Below are 12384 nucleotides of genomic sequence, written 5' to 3'. Positions count from 1 at the left end.
GATCCCTCAGGTCCCATTTCTACACGATGTAGATAATGATAATCAAGTTCTGTTTATGACGAGAAGAATAGTATACGTAGATCCTCTGGCACAGTGCCTGAAACACAGAGACTGCTCAACAGATTTCTGGGGAGACTAGGCCAGGCCAAGAGCAGAGCTGGGTCCTGGTGGAGTGAGGGAGAAGTCCCTGGGCCACCAGAGTTAGACCTGAAGAGGACAAGAAAGGACAGTGTGTAGGCAGACGACACACCACTAGATGGTATAGAGATAAGAGGATATATTACTAGATATGCCTACGTGCAACTGGGTGGCCTAGAGCTAGGTGATGTGTTACTGCATGTGCCTATGGGCTGTTAGATGATGGACAGCTAACAGATGGTCTCCTTACTTGCTGTGCTCATGCACTCTTAGATGATATAGAGCCAGATAATGAGTACCTGGATATGTGTATGTGCTTTTAGATGACATAGACCTAGGGGTGGTATCCCTGGCACACCTGTTACTCTAGACCAGGGGTCCTCAAACCTGTTCTGTAAAGGACCACATCATATCTATTTTAGGCTTTGGAGACGATATGGTCTCTGTTACAACTACTCAACTCTGTTGAAGTAGTAGGAAAGATACCACAGATAGTTTGTAAATGAAAGAACGTGTCTGTGTCCCAATAAAACTTCATTTACAAAAATAGGCAGTGGGCAAGATTTAGCCCATGGACTGTAATGTTGCTGACATCTGGTCTACTCTTTGCTCAGGTCTGGCAGGAGCAGGTGGCTGAGAAAAATGAAGGCAGCTTCTTTCCTCTTGAGGACCAGCAGGGTTGCTTTCCTAAGAGAAGGCTATTAAGGGACAAGCCTGAAAGGGACCCTGGAGTTATTTTCCTTACCCCTCCCATCGAGAAGTCCATGGAGGGTAACCAACTGATGGTACTGATGGCACCAACTACATTTCAGATTTATGTGTCTCTGCTCAGTCAAACAGTAAACAGATGACTCATTTAGGGACAACCCAGTATTTATTGAGACTTACTGGGTGCCAGGCAGGTCTGTTATAAAAACTGTATGCTGTGGGTTCTTAGTAAATAAATAAAACTTCCTTCCCCTTACAAATTCCTTCCTGTTCTCTTCACCAGGGCCTGGAAAGGGCTGCCCCCTCCTTGTCTGAGTGGCCACCAGCATGAAGGAAAGGGTCACAGAGGTGGGGCAACCATGACATAATCCCTTTCCCTGGTTCTGTTACTGTGGAAAAGTAATCACCTCTTGCTAAGCAATTTCCCACATAAATTGGTTTCAAGTCATTAAAATCTGCAGCATTCCCAAGGAAAAAATAATCGCAGCTCTCTGAGGTTACCCTCCACACCAAGCTCCTTGACTTTAGTAGCAATTAGACATCACTCCACTACCAAGTACTCTCCAGAAATGGAGCCAGAGCCACCAAAGAGTAACTGGAAATTACAAGTGAGGTCATCCTCCCTTTGCTTAAGAAGTTTCTGGCAATGTCCCTTGGGGGTATCCCCTCCTCACCTTTACCAGGCTGCCTGTGCTGCACAGAAGCAGGCTCTCTTTGGCTGGATTTCTCCTTATAGCTCCTGAATTCAGGACATGAACCTCACTTGGGGCATGGTCATCCCCAGCCTGGTCTGCAGCAGGTGGGTGGGATTCACAAGGTTTCCAAAGCTGTAGCCTGGGGTTGGGGGGTGGGGTGGGGCTTGAGGGGCAGCTCCATAGGGGCAAGAGATGGGAAGAGTTTCAGGCAAGCATTTAGGTGCAGGAGCCCCCCAAACAGGCACATGAAGAGGACCTGAGAGCAAATCTGAGCTCTCCTTCCAGTAAAAAATGCAGCACACTCCATTTTCTGACAATACCATAAACTTACTTTTATGACACTAGTTATAAAACCCTTAACATTTGTCTAGTGCTGGCAGTTCAGTTTTTTCTTAAAGATCCAAATGCAAGAGAGAGATTTGTGACCCCAAAGCTGGTTTGGGGTTTATAAAATGAAGGTGTCATAAAAGGAACACATCCTATGTACTGGAAAAAAATTAGATTCTGTGCCACGAAGCTATAGGCATTTATAAGGAATCCTTTATTTGCATCTTCCACTACTCACATTTTTTTTACATTGTTTTATTCATGAGATAAGACCCTAAATATTACCAGAGGGTGAATGATTTCCAAAGTGCCAGCAATGGGCTAGGGGTAAGTAGGATGACAAGTAAATATTCCCCTGATGACCCATCTCCAGATTTATCACCCTCCAGAGGGCTCTATGGTGGTGTTTGCTGTCTTATGGTACACCGGGAACAACACTAGGCAGGTTTGGAGGCTTTCAGAGACAAAAGGGCCTGACATCTGTGGGAGCCAAACTCTCCCTGGCTTGGTCAGGACTCACTCATTTGGAAGGGAAGGGAGGTGCACAAACTAGGATTAATCACCTGAACCCTTGGGTCAGGACACCCATCCTTTTGTCCAGGAATGGCCCCTTTTTTAATTAACTCATTAGTTATTTATTATAATGAGAAATGAAAAAAAATTTAAAAAACCCCGTGAATCTAAAGCTAACGCTGACCTTGGCTTGCGATTCAACCATTTGCTTTTCTCCTCCCTGTTGCTCTGCCTCTCCCATCTATATGAACCACTATCATGAATTCTGTATTTTATCATTACTTTCGATGTGTGTATGCGTGTGTTTTATACATTTTACATGGGTATTAAGTCATATGTTGTTTTCTATTCATTGATCCATATGAGACTGCCTTGAACGCTTTTTCTGACTTAATGTTATTCTGCTAAGATTCATCCAAGGTATTACATGAAGCTGTAGTCCATTCATTTCATTGTAGGTCATATTTTTTTTATCTTGGTAAAGCTCATTTGGATGGTTTCCAGGGTTCTGACTATAAGCAATGCTACCCTGACCTTTCTCACTTCTGAAGTGCATGCAGGAGTTTCCTTTGGGTAGATACACAGGCGTGGTATCACTGGGTCATAGGGTATGTGGATGTTCTGTTTTATAAGAGAATAACAAATTCATTTCCAAAGTGGTTGTACTGGGTACACTCCCACCAGCAATTAACCACCTGTTACTCCCGTCCTCTCCACCACCTTTCATTTTATGCAGGTCTAATTGGTGTAAAATGATATACCTTTATGTTCTTGATTTGCATATCCTAGACCACTAATGATTTTGAATATCTCCTCCTATAATTACTGGCCATATGCATTCCCTCTTCTGTGAAAGGCCCGTGCAAGTCTTTTGCCCATTTTTCTGTTAAACTGTTTTAATTTTTCTTACTTTTATAAAAGTTCTTCCTCTCATCTTGATATTAATCCTACATTGGTGATAACACGTTGTAAAGATCCTCTCCCAGTGTGCGACTTGTCTTTTTATTTTCTTTAAAGTGTCTTACGACAAATGGAAGTTTAATAAAGTCAAAAGTAGCCATCTTTTCTAAGAAGTACTTTTTGTAGCACTGTTGCAATGAATCTTCATAAAAATGCTATATGGATGGGAGTATTGGCTGTCTATGAGAGACAAAGAAAGCAGAGAGCGGAAACTCAAAGGCCATTTGGCCCAGGCCTTACATTCATAAAAAGCCTTAAGTCAACTTTGTATTCATTACTTCCAAATGAGGTCACCTACAACCACAGAGAGTCACTTATTAGGGATGAAGGAAGACCTGGCAGCTCGAGGTTAGAGTGCCATCCTTTGTAAATCACTAAAAACAAAGAGATTTTAATAAATCTCGTAAGCATGGGGATAGCATATTTACATTGCAGCCTATTATTTTTGTTAAGGTATCACTTGGTTCAACGTAAACATTCAAAATTTACCATAACATATAATTTTGAAAATTTTACCTTTTAAAAAAATTTTTTTTAAATATTTTTATTTATTTTTGAAGGAGAGAGAGACAGAGCATAAGTGGGGGAGGAGCAGAGAGAGAGGGAGACACAGAATCCGAAGCAGGCTCCAGGCTCCGAGCTGTCAGCACAGAGCCCGACGTGGGGCTCGAACTCACAAACCGTGAGATCATGACCTGAGCCGAAGTCAGATGCTTAACTAACTGAGCCACCCAGGCACCCCTGAATATTTTACCTTTCTAAGGAGACCTCCAAAGGGCCTCTCTCAACTCTGAGAGGTTCCAGACAGGAAGAGCAGTGTGCTCCATTCACATAGTTGGTTAGCACAGAGCTGGCATTCACACCCAAGTGTGTCAGGCTTCAGAGCCCAGACGCTTTCTACTGTTTCACGTGGCTAAATTACAAGGAGAAGCCATCATGAGCTAACTGCTCTGTGAGAACAGAAGGGAGAAGAGGAGATGTTGAGGCAGGGTGGAATGCCCGTCTGCTCAGAGGCAGGAGTCCTAGCCACAGGTGCACGTCTTTCTTACACCATTCACTAGGGACCTCCGGGACAGTAGGCACCGCATGTGAGGGTCACTGGATAGCAGGATACTACCACCAGTAGCATCCTTAGAGGACACCTGCCTTCATCCTACCACCTTCCTCCTCACTGACCCCTAGGGGCTTTGCAGCATACAATGGGTAAATGCCAAACACAGCCTGGAACCCCAGGCATCAGGACCTAACTACGAGTGTGACCCCACATCTCTGATCCTCACCTGTACAATGGGATAACAATGATTAATTCAGGCCATTGTGGGCAATTAAATGAAATAAATGAGCAGAGTCTAACCCACTGCCGAAGAATGACGGTTGCTACTATGTCCTTCTTCTCTCTGGCCCTGGCTTCCTTGCTCCCTGCTCTCTGTCAGTTTCCCCCACTATGGCCTCCATCCTAGGTTTGCTGCCCTCACCACCATCCCCTAAGAACACCTCTTTTCCAAAGCACAGTTCCACAGACAGGCCCAACTGGCCAGCCCTTGCTCTGGGCCTTCTGCCCCTTAGGTGTGGTCTTCCCCTTTCTAACCCCCAGCTGCCCACAGTGTGCTCACCCTCTCCTCAACCTTGTCCCTTCAGTCCCTCCACCTCTTAACTGGTCCTCAGCTTCTGCTTTTGCTGGGTGTTCTCGCTTGGGATGCGCAGGCTCCTCAGGGCTACCATCCTATGGGCCCATGAGGAAGGAGGTCCATATGTGGGGGCTTACTCTGCCTGCTCTTCACTGACCCTTTGGAAACTTAGAATATACTTAATGAGCAGCCCCTCTGCTTCTGTTGCCAAGAATGGGCATCTACCTAAAGAATGTGTGCATCTCCTATGGACACTCAGATGCCTGTGAGAAATTTCTATCAAACTGGCTGAAGATGATCACCCTGTAGATGACAGGGCTACTCAAAGGAGTTGCTCTGAGAAGGTGTCTCCTACCTTGGAGACGATGGTGCCCACAGCCAGTCATAGCACACATGTGGCTAGGTGGCCAGCTCTCACCTACCTTCCTGATGCCTTCCGAAGGGCTGGACACACAGTTGTCAGCCCCTCCGTTCTTGCTGATGGTCCTCCAGAGTTCAGCAAATGTGCTGTCTTGTTCCAGGGGGTTGGTGCCCTTGGCTCGGAAGTACTCATACACAGCAGAATCCCGGACGGTACCGTAAGACATATCAACTTGTTTGGAGAGGTCCTGGAATGTCCTGAAATGCAAAAAGGCAGTGGAGCATGTGTACATGTTGCACACTGCAGGGATATAAATGGGCTGTAAAGTCCTCCTGAGGACCGAGACCAGCTGTGGCCCGCTATCCACATTCATCGCTTCCAACTTCAAATAGCTCGAGTTTCTCAGCCCAGAGCATGACTTATCAGGGCCTAATTCTACCACAGTTATGTTTCTTCAGTGTAGATTAATTCAGTAAGGTTATTGAATACCTAAAACCAGGTCCTGTGCTGAGATCAAGGGGCAAAAGGATGAATAAGACATCATCCCTGCCCTCAAGGAGCTTCTAGTCTAGCCAGAGAAATATATAGACAGACAATCACAATATAGGAGACAGGGCAACACGGGAAGCTGGATACTAAAGGTCTCCAACTCCAATGCCTATGGCACAGGAAGGAAATACATGTTGGCAACATGGATGATGATGACTAGTCCCTGACACTTAGAACTGGTGTGGGCAGAGGCACACACTCAGGTGGTGCCAGTGAATATGCATGTCCCCTCCAAAACTTGTGGCTCTTCTAGAGTTCCACCCATTGTTGCACTTTAAGCATTACCCCTCAGTTTGCCTTCTAATAAAGAAAGAAAACTGGATTTTTATATGAATTCTCTTGATTTTTAGGTGCTATTATTGAAAGATGGTGGAGATAAATCAAAGCATTTCCAAGAGCCTTGGGTTTATTGTACATGAAGGAGAAGCAGGTAGTTCAAGTCAGGTGCATGTTGGAGGTGGAGAGTGCATCGGGAAGGCCCACCAGCAGATGTCTGAGCTAGGGGTCAAGGAGAGGCTTTCTTGGGGGTAGGAAAATAGACCAGGAAGGACCAATTGGCACGAAGCTCTCACTTGCCTTAAGTGAGCATCACCTGGTTCAGTGTGTTGAGAGAATGCCACATATAGAATAAACTGGCAAAAAAAAAAAATCCCCAAATGCTTTGTGGTGAGCCAGCCTCTCTCTCCAGGCTCCAACTAAATCACTCTTTATTTCTCTTCTAGAAATCTGTTTCTCCTTTGTAACAACAAGGATCATCATCCCCACTTCTCCATGAGTCACCGTTTCCACGAGGAGATCCCATCTTCTCGACCTGATCTACCCAACCCTCCATCTTCTGGTCTCATCTCCAGCTGCTGCCCCTGCCTCCATGCAACTCCACAGCCAATGCTGAAACGAGAAATCCCACACAGTCCCCATCTATGGCACCAGACCATGGTGCTTCCTCAGCCTGGAACCCGTTTATCTCACTCATCCACCAGATATTCTTCTGCAGACACCCTGAAGATCTGGGTGCCTCCCTTCCCCATGTGAAGCCATCACCTCCCTGTGCCATCTCTATACTTTGTACGGTTTCTATGGCTGCATAATATCACTGTGATTTGAGAGAACAGCATCCCAGAGTGAGAGGAAGCAACATTTCTGGAGTCCAACCACCTGCCTTACCTCCTGTCTCCACCAGCACTGATACCGCAGGACTGGCAGGTTAGCTAAACTCTCTGTGCCTCAGTTTCCAAAACACTTAAAACAGGGCTAGAAGTAGAGCTCGTGGCAGAGGGCTACTGTTAAGACTAAGTGAAATAACGTGTGTTTAGCTTGTAAAGCAGCGCCTGACGCAAACTGAGTGGCCAGTAACTAGTAGCAATTATTCTGCATGGTAGACTATAGGAATCTGGAGAACTAGAGCTGAGGCAGCCTCCTTTTTACATCCATGGCACTGGATCCAGGGCTGACACCAGTCTTCACAACATGCACACAGAGGAGCCAAAAATGGGTGCTTCTTCCTGCTTTGGAGATGCACTCCATGGAGTTCCTTTAGGCCCTGCTACATGGCCCAGAAACAGAGCTCAGTGTTTGTTTCAATACATTACAGATGAAAGGAAACACAAAATAACAAATTCGATGAAGAAATCTTTCTAATTATTGTTCATTATTTATATCTAATTGAAGCAAGATGTTCCTTTGCTTGAAGGGCCCCAAGGGTTGTAACTCTGTCGTAATTTGCCTGTAATGAAAGGAAGGGGGGATCTTTTTTCCCACGTTTTTTATTTTTCTCATGGTAATACAAACAAACACAAGGCTTTGATGAATGGGAAACATCAAGATGAATTACACAGTTGAGTCTAAATACTGAACTGCTCTAAATTACTGCAGTTTCCATGAGTATGGAATGAATGCGTAACTGCCAAGGAGCTCAGCACTACTGTTCCATCCCCACATTTGAAATGGAGATTTTCTCTCGCCTCTTAGTATTTATTCATGACGGTGCCCCTGGCCAGAGGCTCAGGGATCATCTCTGGATGACAAGTAGGCAGCCCAAATGTTTATGGCTTCATGTCCATTTCTGTCCCAGTAGACCTCACTGCTCCCGCCCCCAAACACCACCTCCTTTTGCTGTGCCAGCCTCATGGCTCAGCCCCATGGCCTCCATATATCATCTTTCATAGCCATGAGTCCATGCAGAGGGATCTCTCCTATCTCAGATGCACACACACTCTTTCAAGGAAAGTTTCCAAGCTCACTAACATGCCCAGCACACAGTAGGTACTTCCACCATACTTCTGTGTAAATAACACTATCAAAACATTCAGAGGTTTAGGCAGGAGGACTCCACTCTTCATACACCAAAGCCATCATTTCCTTGGGGCACTCATCCTCTCATCAGTTTTGAAAGGGGGAGGAATGAAAGAGTATAGGTGCAATGGGCCAACCAGGCTCCGAGCCAACACTGGCAGTCAGGGAAAGACAGATGTGCACATCAGATAGCACACCCATCTGAACAAGCAAGGGATGCTTAGCTTGGAGAAGACATCACTAACACACTTAATTTAGCATGTTTCTCAAAGTAGTCTCTTCAGCAATGACTTCTAGAAAGGGTCCCTGCACCCTCAACACAGAGAGATGAAGATCTGCCCATCACTGGTGCTATGTCTATAAACCTCAATCATGCATGCTGACAACTGGTTAGAGTCATTCAAGCAGTTGTCCCACCAACAGTTGCTGAATAGCCACTTGGTAAGGCACCGTGGCACACACAGCAAGGAATGAATGGCAGGCATCCTCATGGGGTTCACAGTGAGGGATGGGAGAATGGTCAGAGGAGTAAAACAGTAGTCACTAAACAACATGAGAGAGCTGACATAGAGCTCTGCATGGGGGACCCTGGAAGCAAAGGGGAGGTGCAGCTGGCTATGGCCAGAGTTAAGGAAAGACTTCGTAGAAGAGAAAATGTTAACTGAGCCATGAAAGATGGGTAGAGGTAGCTAGATGGAGAATCAAGGGGTAAGGTGTTCCACTAAGACAAGATATGACCTGAGAAGGCCCTGGTGGCCCATCTGGAACACACACCATGGGGCAATTCATATCAGCTAACACAATGCAGTGTTGGAATCATGCAGATATGGGTGTGAATCCTGCCTGTGGATACCTTAGCTGTTTGAGGTAGACCAGTAGTTCTCGAAGAATGGTCCTCAGAGTCACAGCATCAGCATCACCCAGGGTCCTTGAAGAAATGCAAGTTCTTGGGCCTATCCCAGTACTACTGAATCAGAAATTTAGGGGTGGTACTCAGCAATCTATATACTTTTTCAGCCCTCCAGGTGAGTGTGGTGCATGTGCAGGTTTCAGAATCACCTACTGAGACCCTAGTTTTATTCACTCATACTTTTCTCACAAATTTGGTGAAGATTAAGGATCACAGACATAGGTCTGGTGCATGGTCAATGTTTAAAAATGGTGGCCCTTCTGTTAGGCTGTCAATAAGCAGTTCAAATGGTCAAAACAGAGAACAGTATAAAGGACTAATCAGGGTTGGGGCTGGGATGGTCACACCTGGATGGAAGCAACCGAGGACAGGCAGCTTTTTTAGACTTTTCTACGTTCATGAGATTGAAGCCTGCCTTGGCATCTGCCCATTTGCCTTCCTAGTAAGAGGCCTGTGGTCGAGTTTCTTGCTTCCATGTTATTGCCAAGGTACATGCAAATTCCTCCTCATCAGCATCCAATGGGTTGCCTTGTGAACAGTACACATTTTAGGTACCCAAGATGCCTAGAGTGACAACCTGAGGAATTCTGAATCCAGAGTAAGCATGGAGACACCAAAACTCCTTTGGCAGGCCATATGGACCCTTGTTTTTGTGAACCATGATGGGAACTGCCTAGCAGAGGTTTTTCCCGAGAAATTAGTAAGTGCCTGGGTGAGGGAAGCTTCTGGGGCGGGATGTCTTTATTTATTTATTTTTATTGAAGTATAGTTGACGCACAATGTTACATTAGTTTCAGGTGTATGACATAGTGATTCAACAACTCTATGCATTAGGCTATGCTCACCACAGATGTAGCTACCACGTGACACCATATGGTTTTATAACACCATTGCCTGTATTATGGAAGGAAGTCTTTAAAAGAATCTTCGCCAGGCTGCCCTGTCTGGGTTTGCATTCACTAATGAAGTGCCACATTGCAAGCATGCACATTCTGCAGCTGACCCTAGCTCCCTGTAGTCTACTGCTTATCTCCTTACTTTCTCATCTTTTAACAACCTGTAGTGTTGGAATCCTTCCATGGCAAGGCTTAGCCTTTCCTCCAAGCCTACTTTTGAGCCCGTACCTTTCACTCAGTTGTGCCCTATGGAAACTGAGTTTGAGACCAATGGGAGATGCTTCTTTATATCTCCTGGCCCGGATGCTAATTTTGGGAGTCTCCCCTAGCTGAAAGCATAGCTGACTCCTACAAACACACAAGACTGCCTTGCAGAAAGACTTTGCAAACATCCTTTGTCTCTGAGAGCAGTTTCCTCCAAATAAACATGCACACGCACTTTCTGGAAGTCCCACAACATCTCCTTCAGCTGTGGCCAAGGACAGTCTACCCAGCTCGGCACCACCTCCCTCCCCATACCTTTCTCCATAAATCAATCTTACTATTTCCTAGATATGTTTTCATTAACAAAGAGATAAATGTGTTTGCCACATGAAAAAAATCAATAATACAGAATTTATAAATACATCTTTGCATGTTACAGAAATATTTATGTTAGCAATGGAGATAAATACACTTGTAACAGGAGCAGAATCAATATACAGTATATGTAAAACAGATTTTAACAGTTGTGGGCTTGCCATAATCACAGGCCTGGTAAATCTAAATCCCAAAGCCCTATTATTCTTCCTTGAAAAAGCAAAGAAAATAGTGGAGTGACCCAAAAGGCATGGGAGGGTGGGGACGCTCATCCTAATGTGAAGCTGCATGAACTAAAGCCCACAGATGCCTTGATGATCATCCCAGCAGCCTCCTTTTTCTATTGCTTTTGTTTGACTCTACAAGAGATGATGCTACCTGAGTCATTTGGGATGGCCTGGCTAGGTTTCCACAGGCTGCTTGCAGGACCAGTGCTCTCAACTCCCCACCATTTGTCTGCCCCTCCTCAGTCTCTTCACCAGGGCTTCCCCCTGTGCCTCCAGCCTCTCTGGTTCCTCTCTCATGCAGTGTTCTCCTACCCGAGGCTTTGCCACCTTTCCTGGTCTCTCCTCCCCCACACCTGGGGCCGTTAAGGTGGACAGGACCTCGGAAGAAGGCTGACATACTCTGAGATGCCTCTCAACCTTGGGCTCTGAAAGGCTTCACAGGTGTCTTCATGTTTCCACTGATTCATCCCAAAACACCTTTTCTAAGCATCTGCTTGTGTCGAACACTGCTCTAGGTGAGGGATACAGCATGAACAACACCAAGTTCCTGCTTCTGGGGCATTTATGTGGTAGAGGTAGGGAGACAGAAACAAACATATGAACAACAACAAAAACAGATGGAATGCCAGGGTCAGCACGCTTTCTGGAAAGGAACAATTTTACATATGTGGGCAATAAGGGCCACATACGAATCTGTCACATATCCCTTGGTTTTTTTTTTTTTGTGTGTGTGTGTGTGTGTGTGTGTGTGTGTGTGTGTTTTAGAACACTAAAAATGTTTCAAAAAAGAAAAACAGTGTAGTTTGCAGGCTGCTGATGTGGCCTGTGGGGGCGTAGTCAGCAGACTTCCAATGTCATGTATCCAGTGATCAAAAGTACTATGAAGATTAATAAAGCAGAGTAAGAATTATGGAAAATAATGGAGGACGAGATTAGATCAAGGGTGTAGGGGGCGTTTTAGCCATTGGAGTTCACACTGAGGGCATGTACTTCTCCAGCACTTTGAGGGTGCTTGTGTCCCACCTTGTGGGTGGGACAAGACCTGGAGAAGATGTGCCTTCCAAGAGCAGAGGCTGGCAGGCTGGAAATCTGTCTCCTCCTCAGGAACAGCACCCTCAACATTTGCCAGGGCCCATCATGGAAGCTTGGAGGAAGTTGAGGCGGGGGCATCACACACACTCTTTTGTATCCAGTCAGTCATGAGAGTGACTGCAGTTCTGAATCCCAGGTGGGGAACCCTCTGAGGACATTTAATGACCCATCAGGATGAGGGCGGTGTAGCTCATGACAGGAAGACACGCACTTATAGGATATAGAAGGCCACAAAGCCCTTCTTCAAATATGAGCCCTGGGGCCAGCCACACAGGGCCTGGCATGTACTGAGTACCCAGCAGAGCCACACTCCTCTCCCTCCCCAACCTTCCCTCCACACCGCTTTCTTTCCATAGTCCATGTTTTTGAATGCTATGGAAATAAAAAGATGCCCAAACTAAACTGCTAGGAAAAAATGTATTTGTATACAGCCGATCTGCATTCTGGTAAAAAGTAACCATTAATAAATGTAAATAAATATAAGAATAAACACAGGGGGAATAAGCCCT

The 12384-nt window shown here is 45.6% G+C and overlaps 1 protein-coding gene across 2 annotated transcripts in view; it reads right to left on the bottom strand.

The window, feature by feature from the left end:
- Positions 1–12384, bottom strand: part of GRID1 (glutamate ionotropic receptor delta type subunit 1) — a 696363-nt gene that overhangs the window by 37365 nt on the left and 646614 nt on the right. For both annotated transcript variants that reach the window (XM_060642293.3, XM_060642294.3), the window contains exon 13: positions 5392–5587. In XM_060642293.3, the coding sequence (XP_060498276.1) occupies positions 5392–5587 (196 nt within the window). The remainder of the gene's footprint in view (positions 1–5391; positions 5588–12384) is intronic.

The sequence above is a fragment of the Panthera onca genome, chromosome D2 (genome assembly GCF_046562875.1).
Source record: "Panthera onca isolate mPanOnc1 chromosome D2, mPanOnc1 haplotype 2, whole genome shotgun sequence".
NCBI classification, from domain to species: Eukaryota; Metazoa; Chordata; class Mammalia; order Carnivora; family Felidae; genus Panthera; species Panthera onca.
The sequence above is the reverse complement of the archived record's forward strand: the minus strand, read 5'-3'. Positions and strand labels throughout refer to the sequence as shown.